The following is a 15,015-nucleotide window of genomic DNA, read 5'->3' on the forward strand; positions in this document are numbered from 1 at the left end:
GACACAAGATCTTTCTCAACAATTTAACTCATTAGCATGTGACATCAAATATCAAATGCAATCATTTCAATGACACTGATGTTTAAAAATCACAAATTTTAAAAAGCAGTAGCCATCTTGGTTTGTTTTGTGCAGTTACTATGCACTTAAAACCTATTTGGGTTAATACTAGTCCTCAAAATAATCTGTTACTGTAAGTTAACGCCATTTTGATAAATCAGAAGTTCAGGCACAAAATTTTACTTGTTAAAGATGCAGACAAGACAGAAGCAGGACCTGAATTAGTAACTGAGAAGTTCTGCCTCAGACTTATTGCTTTGACCCCTATACCACATCTCTCGTGGTTCATCTTTCCATTTCCTTCTGAAAGTTTTCCATCTGCAAAACTATAATTTTCTGGCTGATGTAAATTTGAAGACTTCCAAATTCTAGTGTTGCATGTGAAATTACTTGCTTTATTTCTGACTTTATAGGCACTGTGGACAGAGGGTGAAAGAGACAGAGGGGCGAGGGAAGGAGGGTGGTACATATGGACCATGCTAATATGAAAAAATCCCAAACTAGTAACTAACAAAACCCAAGCGGTATTCCCATGAGTTGGTTACGTTATTGATGCATTCAAATTCAGAAGAGGATTTAGTCATGCTACATGCACAGTCACACGGTATTGAAATGCAACAATAATAGATACTGACCTCAAATACCTGAAGTAGCTGTTAAATCTAGGAAGAGGGAAGAAGAAAGAAGAGTGCATCTCAAAAACGGTGACATATCAGAGTTTAGCTCACAATTCACTGTGCCATGTTTTCTCATAGCTGAACTCTGGGACTAGAGTTTTTAAGGCTAACTTCAAGTAAAGCTCATTAATATCGTGGTCTTGTCAGGTTAGTGTTCACTTAAAATCATTTTTCAGGATAGACAGTCCAGAAAAAAAAAAGGCAAGCCACACCAAAACAAAAACCTACCAATCATTTCACAAGACAGCACCTTCTTCACTAGGCAAACCACACCAAAACAAAAACCTACCAATAATTTCACAAGACAGCACCTTCTTCACTCCCACCTAAAAATTCTGCACATCCTATCATAATCTCAGCTGTTGGCTGCCATTAAAAGATTAGGAACGAATGTCAGAATTAATAATTATCACCTTGAACATTCAAATCTTTACTGACACAGAAAGCATTAATCCTTCTTACACAAGAGTGATGTTTTGATGGGTGATTTCCAAGAGCATCTAGATATGGAAAGAATATAATTCAACACAGAAAATAATGTTCTTAAACTGAGGCTTCATAATAAAACACAACTGGATTTTAGTGCTGAAGTAAAATTACTCCAGCTGGAAGTTAATCTAGTCTTAAATCTTAAATTAACTATCATAGATTTGTTAAAAGTTTCTCAGCCATTTACTGTCACCAAATTTACACGGGATTTCATAATATTTATGAGTGCAAATATCCCTATATAACCAGGAAGAATTTTCAGCAACTTAGTGGGGGTGAAACCATGGTCACAAACAACATTACTGTCCCAGATTAATTAATTTTTAAAAGCATCAATTTAAAAATATTTAAAAGCATATGTTTACTCAGTATCACAGCTAAATATATCAGGTCATCCATCTGAAATTTTGCCTCTTAACCCAGAACTGGCAATGTAATTCATCATCTGTGACACTTATTAAGACCTGTAAGGCAAGTCAGCATTTTAAGTATCAGATAAAACAATAATTACTTTGTGATAGTCTGTGGAGTCATAAACAGAACTCACACCCTCCTCATTAAAAGTTCTCATTTTATAAAATAAATTTCCTTATCAGGAAATTTGCCTTGCACAGTCCCTTGCAGTTGAGACACCCTTAGTGGAGGTTTTCATCCTAGTATAAACTTCTTCTTTGAAATTTACATATGCGAATTACTAGGCTGGAAAACAAATTTTAAAGTAAGTGTTCACATTCTGATGGGAAGTGCTGACTGAATCCGATAAAGCCAACAGATTACGCAACAGCTATGGTATGTTGTTGCTGCTGTAATTTCAAAGGCTTTTGACTTTCTTTATGACAGGGAAAAAGAAGCTTTAATAAAGATAATGGAGGGCCATAAAAATAGCTGTAACATATGTCTTCATAAAAACTGCACATAAATAAGAGGAACTGCAGGCAAAGGAAAATAAAAAATATAAAAATAAAAAAAAACCATAGCCACTACAAGACTAGAAACACTTTAACAAACCCAAATTTTGTTGCAAAAATCTGTGGAAGGCACAGACTGGATTTCTTACAAAACTAAATATTTAACTGCACTGGTGTCAAAAAATTACAACAACTTGTAAGATTTACCAGAAATGATGAAGCTGTTTCTTCTCTTATTAAAGGCCAGACCATGCCTTATTGCTAACTGGGAAGAATGCCCCAAAGGAAGAAGCATGACTTCATCTACATTTAAAAGCTTTCAGCCTAGTGCTTTTATTTGCATTGTAGTGGGGGAAATTTGAGCATATGTCTAAAAACTTTAGAAGCAAGTTTCCCTCATGTTATAACCTGTAGAACCTCTGCGAAGCCATGTCTTTTATCTGGGAAAAGGTGAAGAGCATGAGCTAGTAAAAATATATACCTTTATAATTTAAAAAATTTTAAAAATCACAGAAGTTAAAAAGGAGATGGATTTCTGCAGGATGATCTGATACAAAAATTGACAATGTGTATATTAAAAACTCCTCAATACTTTGGAGGAAGGAATGATAAAAGCAGAGCTTTAGAAACCATCACCTACTTCACTTGCATCCTTAGAGAATGCAGCCTTTTCTGAAGTTATCATTACAAGATTGTTTAAAGAAAAAAATAATTTCTAATTTTATTATTCAAAGAATAATGATTCATTCTAGAACAAACTAAAAAACTTTTAAAATAAGAGTCTTGCAATCTCAGTCTCCCATGCTTTCTTTGGTTTCCCTGAAACTCAAAAGAAAAGCCATCCCTTTAGAATCGGGTGAAATGTGAATTAATCAACATTGATGTAATCCAGGTCACTCCAAGAAAACAGAAAAACCCACTTAAATACAAAATGTTATCACATGACACCAGGACAGTGAATTGTTATGGGAGTCTCCAAATCTTGTAGAGAACACACAGTCATTATGTGGCCAAATGTAATGTAGTGTAGCTGAAGCTGTACACCTTTCTGAACACATGGCATTAACCCCAAGAAGCAATAGCATGCACACTGAGGAAAGCAATTACAATGAACAGAGGGGAGCTGAGAAATATAATTTCTTTCAGGAAATAAAGAGGCAGTTGACTGGTATTGCAAACAAGTATGATATGAAACCACAGTAAAGCAATAATTTATAACAGAAGCTCTGACGAAAAAGCAATAAGACACTGCCCTGACTCTTTTCTTATGAACATGACTGTTAGGTAGTTAAACAATTTCCAATGTCTGTTTTTGCTGGCCTCAATTCAGAAAAAGCTCTTATAGTCCTGTGAAATCAACTGCTTAGAATTATGTGTGAAAGCTTTGACTAAATGATATACCTACCTTTGCCTAATATGAAATTACATGATCAGGAAATTCAACTGGCACTGAACACGACAAAAATATTTTATTGCCTAGGGAAGTGCCTGTTCTTTTTTAAAAACTATTATTTATTTAAGCCAACTTGTTTGACCTTTGCATGTTTTTGGTTAAATTGCTCTCCCAAAAGTCTGGATACTCTCCTTCAAGAAGAGAGTATTTTGGATGAAGTTAGCACAAAGTATTTTTACGCTGTCATAAAAGTCACTAAGTGTTATTATAGTTAAAGCACTTCTTCAATTAAGCATGAGATTTGCTTAATTCAAATGATTGAGCACTGACCCACTGAAGTCACATTCCAAAAAAAAGTTGGCCAAAGCTAAGCAATTAATTTAAGAACACAAGCAAGCAAACAACACCAACTGCCCCCCCCCCCCGGTCCTCTTCCACTCTTCAGTTCATATGTGCAGACACAGTTGCTGTGACCTCCTGAACCGTGAAACAGGAATTCAGCAGCCAAGGAAAAATTCTTCTGTAAATATTAAGACTCCCAGTTGACTTCTTGCAATATCAATCACAACTCTGTCCAAGAAATCACTATCTATTCAGAACTGTTGAGGGCATTTTCTGTATGTGAATACAAGACTAAACAAAGTTATCAAAAACAAGTGCAAAAGCTTAATGACACTATCAAAAAATACATCATGATTAATACATACCTTTTTTTTCCTTTTGAAAACACGTTAAAATCCTTTAACTTAAAGTTTTTGCACTATGCTCTTAACTTCAACTTAGTGATTTTATAGAAGCATTTTTTAAAGAAGTAGATCTCGGGGATTTGCATGTGAGTCTGTTTGAAACGTAAAACTGCATTTTATCTTTTGAATGGAGGAAACATTTTTAAATACCCAAAGTCTTTTGGCATGACCAAAGAAACAGAATCTCTTGAAAATCCTTCTCTGTTTAGACAACAATCCAGGTACCAGTAATTTAGGCACTTTTGCTCAAATAGTCCATGCAATGCAGCCTTGATCAGACTTGACTTGACTGTCAACTTATTTATTATTTATGCACAATTATCTTATTTGCATCATAAATTATACAGCATCCCTCTGAAAATTACAATTGTTTGTTACTATTTAGCCTAAGAGCTTTCTTTCTAAAGCAATTTGAGGGACTTAACTCACTGGACCATTAGTTTCATTTGGCCAGAGAGATATCAACCAGTTAATACAGAAGTGTTGGGTAAAACACTGATTAGCTTAGGTATCAGTGACTAAATTTGCCTTACAAAAATCAATTGCAGTGAAGCAAGATAAAATAAATCAATTACTAGTAAGTCCAAGTAACAGTATGAATATGCCTTAACTTCATGCACACACAAAAACTGAATTCATTCCAAATGAAATTGTTAGTTGTGCTTCTGTTATGGTTTTATATCTATGGCAACGGTAAATCATCAATTGAACTTCACTACTAAAGCATTCAGAGACAAGGGTGGGGAGGGAAGAGAGGTTTATTACACTAAAAGGAATTCAAACTGAAAGTAGCACTGAAAAGCTGACAAAAGTATATATACCATCAACACAGTAAAAAGCTGCCTTTGAAGATGCTGCAGTCCTCTCCCCGTTTATTTGTTCTGTCAACCAGCAGCATTCCTTCAAACTCACTCCACAAACCTCTCCCTCTTCATTTCTACTTTTTCATGCCTGTTTTCCTCATTATGTTAATTGACAGCTGTAAAGAATTTGTGACTGCTTCAAGTCTTTGACATCAGCTCTGTTTCTGGTTACTTCCCATTCTATTTTTTCATATAAAGCATTTCATTCCATTCAACATAGTGCAACTTCCGCACTAAAAGAAAAACAAAGATGTTATAAGAAATTTGATAGTCATGAACGTCTATACAATATAACCCTTAAATCACATAAGTCTAATGGACAGTTGTAAAATGGCAAGGACTTCCACTCTCTGTGCAGGAAAACTGCAGTGCTGCCAAAGGGAATGCTGCTGAGACAGCCTATCACCCACAAATATATGTCTCCAGTCAGTCAACAGCTAATTAAGAGCTGTGCAAAGGAGGCCAAAATCTAAGCTCTTCCTGAACTAAAAGGATGGCTGCAAGAGGAATTTGTCAGTGGGAATCTGTAAAGACTCATCACTTGGACAAGGGCATCACAATAGTGACCGTAGAAAAATGTAGAACAGGAATCTTATGTTTCAGCAGCAACTTCTAGACAGTTGTTATCATACTTCAGAGGGGGAAAAAACTAGAGTAAGGGGCCTCAGCAAATCAGTGCTGAAACTGTCATTTTGTGCAAGGACAGTCCAGACAACACAAGTAATTTCCCTCACATGATCTACACAATCAAATATGTGCCACCTATATGAACAGTGAAGCATGCAAATTCTAATACTTTAGTGCTTCAACCAAAGCTTTTCAGATTTTTGTTTATACAAGAATATGCTTATAGGTTGGCTGTAGGAAAAATGTAATTGAAAGGAGGCATATGTGCTGGCCAGACCTAATCATACTTTAGCCAAACTAACACCTCCTTGATAAAGAAAAATCTACAAAAGAATCTAAGTATTTGAGGTATTTGGATGCTCCTTAGGATCTTATATAAACAAATGTAGAACCTTATCCCAAGTCTCTCTAGCAAATTAAGTATGTTGCATCTCGATAAAGTCTGAGTGTGAACAAACCTGTAAAACTAATTTTGGAAAACCATCATGAAAACTTGGAAGGATCACGCAAAGACAGGACTGCACTTAAGCATAGCTGTAACCTTTGGATGTAAGGCCAAATTCAAGCCTAACAGACAAGAAGATATTTGGTCTTTCTCAAAAAGGCACAACCTGATAACCTGTTTATCTGCTGACTGCATTGGTGTGTGTGTGTTCAATAAAAGGTCACAAGACCTGCATTTTCACTGAGGACTGACTTACCCAGAAGCCTAATTTTGCTCTGATGTGCTGCTTAGAAATCCACATTAGGCAGCCTGACTAACTGCCTAGTATGGCCACATTTCCTTCACATAGTTGAACATCCATAAGATTTAATTATGAAACATCAGGATGGTTTATAAGCAACAAAGTTAGGAGGTTTATGATCCTGTAAATTACACCTGCCCTTGAGGGTTGCACTGATTTAATTTCTCCAACACTGTGATAATCACATTTCTTTAAAAAGAAAGCATAACACACAACAAAACCTGCATGCACATACCTAGCCTCAGCAAACAGCTGAGATAAGTGCAGAATACCAAAGTAGTTTTGTTGCACTGATACCTGTCAGAAGTCGAAATTGTAATCAAATATACATAATTATTAAAGTTGTTAAGTCTAAGTGACAATATTGAAGTGCCCATTACAAAAAAACTTATGAATACTACATGAAGTCAGTGGGCACTTCCAAAGGATGCTACAACAAGAGGTTTGCTTGTACTTACAAGTGGATGTTCATGCATATCTGGCAGAGATAATGTAATAGTTCAAGTGTGTTTTCAAATGGCTACAAAATACAATATTATTTCCTCCCACAGACTGAAAAAGCTTCTTGAACAAGAAACAGCATATCAGGCAAAAAAAGAGAAGGAAAACAACAAGAAAATAGCTAAATTGAAAGAAGAGCTGACTAAACTGAAATCCTTTGCTTTAATGGTGGTGGATGAACAGCAAAGACTCACTGAGCAGTTGAACCAACAAAGTAAAAAAATTCAAGAATTAACCACTTCTGCAGAACAAGCACATGAGAAGCTGGCTTTTGCTGAAGCAAAAATTCAAGAAGAGAAACAGAGAGCCAGCAGGCTGGAGACTGAACTTCAAGCCCAAAGCAGTAAGATTTCCCAAGACCAAGAAGCAATGATGGCCAAACTAACCAATGAAGACAGTCAGAATCGCCAGCTCCGGTTAAAATTAACTTCTCTCAGCCGACAAATTGATGAGCTGGAAGAGACCAACAAATCTTTACGAAAAGCAGAAGAAGAACTCCAAGATCTAAGGGATAAGATAAATAAGGGAGACTGTGGGAACTCCACACTTATGAATGAAGTAGAAGAACTACGGAAGCGACTGCTAGAGCTGGAAGGAAAAGATGAAGAGCTCATAAAAATGGAAGATCTGTGCAGGGAACTTAACAGAAAGTTGGAAAAAGAAGCATCGCAGAGCAAGAACCTCAAAGGGGAAGTTGACAAACTTAACAAAAGAATTATGGAGCTGGAGAAACTAGAAGATGCTTTCAACAAGAGTAAACAGGAATGTTACTCCCTGAAATGCAACCTAGAAAGAGAAAAAATACTAACAAAGCAGTTGTCTCATGATCTAGATGGCTTAAAAGCTAGAGTTGGTGAGCTTGAAGCAATTGAAAGCAAGTTAGAAAAAACTGAGTTTACACTTAAAGAAGATTTAACAAAGCTGAAGAGTCTAACAGTGATGCTTGTGGATGAAAGAAAAACTATGGGTGAAAAAATAAAGCAAACAGAAGAAAAGCTGCAAGTTGCAACTTCTCAGCTTCAGGTGGAACAAAATAAAGTGATGTCAGTTACAGAAAAACTAATTGAGGAAAGTAAAAAGGCACTGAAATCAAAATCTGATGCAGAAGAAAAAGTGTCCAGCGTTATGAAAGAAAGGGATGAACTGAAAAACAAACTCAAAGCAGAAGAGGAGAAAGGAAGTGATCTTGTCTCCAAAGTGAATACTCTAAGCAAAAAACTTCAGTCACTGGAAGATGTTGAAAAAGAGCTTCTTAAAAATAAAGTTAAGGAGGGCACTAAATCTAGCACTTCCTTGCAGCAGGAAAACAATAAAATCAGAGAGCTTACTCAAGAAGTTGAGAGGCTTAAACAGAAGCTCAAAGAAATGAAGGCCATAGAAGATGATCTTATGAAAACTGAAGATGAATTTGAGTCTCTAGAACGAAAATACGTCAATGAACGGGACAGAGCCAAGCTCCTATCGGAGGAGCTGGAGGCTGTGAAAATGGAATTGGCTAGGTATAAATTAACAGAAAAGGCAGAGTCCAATCAGGAGCAGCGCCTTTTTAAGAAGCTCAAAGAAGAAGAAGCGAAGTCAAGTCATCTTTCCAGAGAAGTAGATGCACTGAAAGAGAAAATTCATGAATACATGGCAACAGAAGAGCTAATCTGTCACCTCCGAGGTGACCATACACTCTTACAGAAGAAACTCCTCCAGCAAGAAAACAAAAACAGGGACTTAGCAAGAGAAATGGAAAGCCTCATGAAAGACTTGGAGAGGTACAGAGGCTTCAGCAAGAACTTCAGGCCTGGCCTCAACGGAAGGAGAATTTCTGACACGCAAGTTTTCTCTAAAGAAGTCCAGACAGATCCAGCAGACAATGAACCACCTGATTACAAAACCCTCATGCCTTTAGAGCGAACGGTCATAAATGGGCAGCTCTACGAAGACAGTGATAATGAGGACAAAGACAACAATGAGGAGGAACAAACAGTGTCTTTCAAAAGCAACTCATCCATTGCAAATGCTGTAAACAAAAAGTTATGGATCCCTTGGATGAAATCCAAAGAGAGCCATCCCCAAAATGGAAAGATACATACAAAGCAAAATGGAAACTGTGCACAGACTGGAGATCTAGTGCTAAGCCATACACCTGGCCAACCTCTTCACATAAAAGTAACTCCAGACCATGGACAGAACACAGCAACCCTTGAAATCACTAGTCCTACCACTGAAAGCTCTCACTCCTACACAAGCACGGCAGTTATACCCAACTGTGGCACTCCAAAGCAAAGAATAACCATTATTCAAAACGCCTCCTTAACACCTGTAAAATCAAAAGCAGGAGAAGGTTACATGAGCCCAGAGCAAGTAATTTCTCCTATTACTATGACTACTTTTGCAAGATCTCAAACTCCTGAATCGTGTGGTTCCTTAACTCCTGAAAGAACAATGTCCCCTTTGGCTTTACCTGGCTCAAGTTCTCAGGAACAAATACTCTCCTCAGAGCCTTTGGAAATGGGAGCCAAGCATGCTGTTTTTAGAGTATCCCCAGACAGGCAATCATCATGGCAGTTTCAGAGATCTAACAGTACAGGATCAAGTGTAATAACTACTGAGGATAACAAAATCCACATTCATTTAGGAAGTCCTTACGTCCAAGCTCTCACCAATTCCAAGCCCATCAGCCCTTGTAATCCAGTGCAAGACAACAGAACTCCAGCACTAGCTAATGGCCTACCCAGTAAGCCCACCAATAAAATCACCAGCAGTATCACTATCACACCAACAGCCACTCCTCTCCCACGGCAATCACAAATTACAGTAAGTAATGTCTATAACTGATCCCCAACCATGCTGACACCCTTACCAGCAACCCATCCTGTTTTTCATCCCAGCAAGAATTATTTGGAACAGCCTCTTTACTTTGGGAAAGATCTGTGCATGAACTATACAACAGTATACGGAACTAACGTTAAGTTTTGCCTGCTTTGTGTTATCAAGTGTGCACTTACTGTATATCTCCTCATTGAAATACAGTTATGTAAAATATTTAGTCTTGCACCTGTATAAATGCATCTTTATGTATTTCCATTTTCAAAATAACTCACATTACTTTTGACTGCGACTTGCCTTGGTAAAATATTTTAACATTACAAAAAACAGTAAATAATTGATTATTTTCATCATTGCTTGCTGAATATTTTTGTTTGTGCTGTGTGTTTTGTATTTTTCTGCATGTATGGTAGAATTTGAATTAAGCCATAATACTGCCTGCTAACTTCAGATAAGACTTATTCATTATCTTCCTTGCTATTTCCCAACTCCTCCTAGCCCTCTCATTTCAGATAATTATCAGTCCATCACAAACACTCAAAATCCTATGTATTGTATCTTAGTACAAATTTATGATGTATACATTATGTGTTCCAGAGCACAACCACCAACTTTTCTCTCCATCTTTTTTAACACTGTTGAGTTTAAACTCTTCTTAAACTTTCCTGTAAACCCTTCTTATAAGTGAACCAGGTTCAGAAGCTTATTTCACAAAATAATTCTGCCCAAACAAGGTTCTTTTTCCAATACAACAGAAAAATTGCTATCATTTAGGCACACTGCAAAACAATAAACAGGAACACTAAAATTTCTAAATGATAATTCAGAAGAATGGATTTACACATAATATTCAGATTTCTTCTAAGCTGTTATGCATCAGTTTGACATACAATATACATCATACAGATACAATGAGGAAAAAACAAGATAACCAAACTATGCCATAACTTCATGTTTTTCATGTAATAGGCTGACAAAGCTCGAGAGAAGCATTAAGAAGCAATACCAAGTCTTCAAACACGTAGGCCTCTAGGTATAGGATAAATAGGAGTACCATACAGAATAGACAAAAACAGGTTTCAATGACAGTTACAGTGTTCATGCCTAGGGAAAGGACAGAAATGTAAGTGACGGTTACAGTGTCCATGCCTAGGGAAAGGACAGAAATGTAAGCAATTCTGTTCTTTACACATGTGCCAAGCTGTCAATTTTAACCTCCCTGGAAATACTGCTAGGAGTGGACCAACTTCACGTGGAATGTAAATCAGTCCAGAAGACCTGAAATGCACTTTGAAATGTCTCTTTTCCCCATAAGCTGTATACCGCAAATCTAAATTGTAACAGTTGCTCTTATTCTATAAAGCTAAATGCCTATGCATTTTATGATTTGGGGGGAGATTATTTTGTTTTAAATTAACCTCCTTATCAACAAGGAAATTTGAAAGTAAGCATAAAGTCCCTATTGGCTAAACCCTTATGTTTATTCTGCTTATATTGCCCAAAGGAAAAGATATTTCTGCACTATAACTCAGCAATAGGTTCAGCAAAGAACTCTGGCACATGGTTTCACATAACAAGGGGACTTCCACCATTTCAAGTCATTTTGATGGATACGAATCTAACTCTTTACAACTGTTGGTAATAACTGCTTTTAGAATAGTTTCTATAGATCAGCAAAGTCCACATACACTTTTCCTGAGTAAAATTAACAATGGGAAGAAAAAAATATTAAATTATAAGATATATGATAGAAATGGATATTAACATATAATGTCCAGTTGAGCAGTGGCAATTTTAAAGACAAAATGTGGACCAGTCCAAGCCTAGCTTCATGTCATGCATAATCTGAAGTGACTAGGCTTCATAAGAGGTCCTTCCTACTTGTTTTCTCTCACTTTATCTCCACGGCTGCACAAGTGAGAGTTGACTAAGACCTGGGTCAGAAGAAGTACATAGTCTTATCCTGCAAAGCAAACTTCAACTCCCATCAATGCCAACAATAGTTACTGATGAAGATAGCAGCCAGTACTCAGGCAAGTCAAGATTATAAAAACTTTAGAGTGTGTTAATTGCATGAACAAATTACTTAACTACATTCAGGTTGCACACACTTAACCACAGGGCTCACTCAAAATCAGTACATTCAAAACACATTCTCCGCACTTCTAGAATCTGCCATACTACATATCCTGCTGATCCATACCTAAGATCTCTGCAGGAGTACATTACAAGCATGGCACTGAATAACTGTGTCTGAAGTACACACTTGACAGCATACTAACAGACACCAAATTCTCCAAAAACTAAAGGATTGACAGTTGTCCTCTACAATCACTAATATTTTCTTCAGTTGGACTTAAAAATTTTGTATGAAAAATATTTTCATTGCATACATGTATTCCAAATACACAGAAGTATGTTGATCATTAACCACCTGGCCATCTATTACAACATCTTACAAAAGAAGAGCACAAATCAGGACATAGCAAGAAGCATACTTAGTACTTGGACACTTACCAAGCCATTATGAATAAGGAAGTCCTTACCCCTTCAGACTTTGAAGCTAAGTTTTGAATACAAAACCTAGGTGAGAGTTCACACCACTTATTAAGTTTAATTATTAAACAAGACAGTACTTGTCTCCCAGTCTTAAACTCAGGATCATTTCCCAGTAACTGTCCAATTAACAAAAGATAAAGGAAGCACTCACTTATGACCACTGACTCCTAAAAGAAAGAAGCATCACCACGGCCTGTAAATGAAATTGGTACATTCTCTAAAAACACACCTTGATAAGGGATGCTTACATTGTCCTGTTGATGAAACAATCTCTGTGTAGATGTTAAATGACTTCACAGTGAACTTTTTGTCAGTCATTTCAACAGACGAATAATCAAATAATCATTTTGCCAGAAAATAAAGTTTGCAGAATGAAATAGGTTCCTCCTGTTCAGATTCCCAAGATCTACTTTAAAGCATCCAGCAGGGAAAATAAACACCTGGATGTAATTGCTGAGTGTTGAAACTTAACTGTTTGAACAGAAATAAGTTAGCTGTAATTTTATCATAAAGTAACGAATAGAAAGCACATCTTAAGGACTCAAATTACTGATTTACAAATTAACCTTAAGTTGTTCAGAGCACCACTCCATATTTCAGATTATTTCCATTTTGCTGAGTGGGAATATCCACCTGCTTCCTTGGCAGACAAAGAGAACACAGCAGAACAAAGAGAAATTTCAATGACTCATCTATAAATTTATTCAAACACTATGAACAAAAACATCAAGCATAACCATATTAAAATTCCTCCATATAAGGCAGCTCTTTCAGGAATTTGAACCATTCCAGAAATGGTAAGTATTGCTGTTAGTTTGGAGCTATGATACTTTTGCTTTCAGCATTTGCTCAAAAGCCTAAGGTCTGACAGGTATGTAATGTTTCATTTAAATGTTAAAAGAGAAATACAGTCATATAGTAAGTAGTATATATCAGGGATGAATCTGTGAAAGAGAGCACAAAAGCAGTTTTCAGCAGATCATAATATCAACCCTTCTTTTTCCTAAACTCTTGGCAAACATCTCCTCTGAAGTCTAAAAATATACTCGTTCCCCTGGATGTTGAGTTATGTCCCCAGGAAAGAAAGGGAGAATTAACTGATTTAAAAAAGGCAACAGTTACCAGACCACTTTCCTTCATCTTTTCGGTTTTATTTCAGTGAGTGATCAAATGGACACAAGCAAGGGCAGCACAAACACTCCAGTGCTCAGCATTTTTAAGATATTCTTTTTTGCGATTAAATATTTCAGAAGAAGTACTTGTAAATTTTGTCCTTACAGGGTGGATGGATGAAGGGAGGGAGAGAAAAGGAAGAAAAGAAAAAAGAAGAGAGTAAGAAGAGATAATGATATTGTGAGAGCCAGTGCCTGCTCATCAACTGTGAGGTAGCATAGTATCTCAACTTATTTAACTTCCTCAGGTAGCTAACTAAGAAACAGAATTGACAAAAATTACAGGAGCAGCCAGCTAATCTTCCTGATCCAGAGCACTGTAGGCAATACAGTGTCTGGGGACAGAATGTAAGGCTGTAATAAGAAAAAAGATTTGTATGAAAACATCTCAGGCAAGGTTTAAGAAGGCACGTTCCCCACACTGGGGAAAAAATAATCAGAAACAGAACTGTACAGCACTTTCTGAGTAAGACTAAATGGATGCTGCAGGGTTAGGTGATGGAAATGGAGTAACCATCTGCAGGATGACTTTGTCCCTAGGAAACAGATATTGAGACAGCCAAAACAAAAACTGACAACTGCCTAATCTCCAGGCTTAAGCAAAGACTACCAAAACATTATGTTACCAAGAAACAGAAGAGAAAGAGATCTTCTGGTTCAAGTACAGCACAAGTGGGTTTATGAAGAAGTTTTAAAATTAACAGCAAGTACTGTAAGTGGGAAATTGCTCAAAAAAAAAAAAAAACTTTAAAAATTTAAGCACCATGAAGTGTTTTCACAAATTTGCAGCCAGTGGCCCCAAGATGTACCTGAATTCTCTCTGTGCTCTGGGCACCCAAAAAGTTTCAAATATCAGAGCTACCAACTGAACACGATACTCTTTTGACCACTAAGCAAAGTGCTCTTGGGAAACAATTTCCGAACACAAGAGGAAAGACCTCTTTTAATCTATGATTTTCCACTTGCCACGCTGTGACCTGACATTACAGGGTTTTCATACAGGGATGGGCAAAAGAAGTTCCCTCCCCTTCCTCACTCCTACCACAACCTATACCAAAAAATACTGCCCTTTTACTTATGCTGTCATCACTGTTCAGAAAGGCAGCACTGTGAATCAGGTCAAGAAATTAACCTGGATTAAAAAAAAAAAACAAAACAAAAACACACAAAAAAAGAACAAACAAAAAAAATCTCATACCAAATCTTCAGTAAAACAACACAGGAACCATTTTACAGCACAGCTTTACAATCAGCATAACTGAAGGGACAAGTAAAAAGGAAAAAGGATGAGAACTTTCTATGGCAATCACTGCCAGAGCCCTAGTCCCATCACCTGTGATGCTACCACTACTGTCTGAAGAGCAGCCAGCATGCAAATACATCACAAAGCACTTCAAATATACAATCATAGAATCACAGAATTTTAGGGATTGGAATGGACCTTACAGATCATCTAG

General features: G+C 36.8%; 1 protein-coding gene across 1 annotated transcript in view; it reads left to right on the top strand.

Moving 5' to 3' along the window:
• The window catches only part of FILIP1L (filamin A interacting protein 1-like), a 64,156-nt gene extending 53,981 nt beyond the window's left edge, over positions 1-10,175 (top strand). Inside the window, exon 4 of the mRNA XM_009081525.1 lies at positions 7,061-10,175. Coding sequence (XP_009079773.1) covers positions 7,061-9,836 — 2,776 coding nt within the window. The 3' untranslated portion in view covers positions 9,837-10,175. The remainder of the gene's footprint in view (positions 1-7,060) is intronic.
• The last annotated feature ends 4,840 nt before the right edge of the window (positions 10,176-15,015 follow it).

The sequence above is a fragment of the Acanthisitta chloris genome, unplaced genomic scaffold, assembly GCF_000695815.1.
Source record: "Acanthisitta chloris isolate BGI_N310 unplaced genomic scaffold, ASM69581v1 scaffold6369, whole genome shotgun sequence".
NCBI lineage: Eukaryota > Metazoa > Chordata > Aves > Passeriformes > Acanthisittidae > Acanthisitta > Acanthisitta chloris.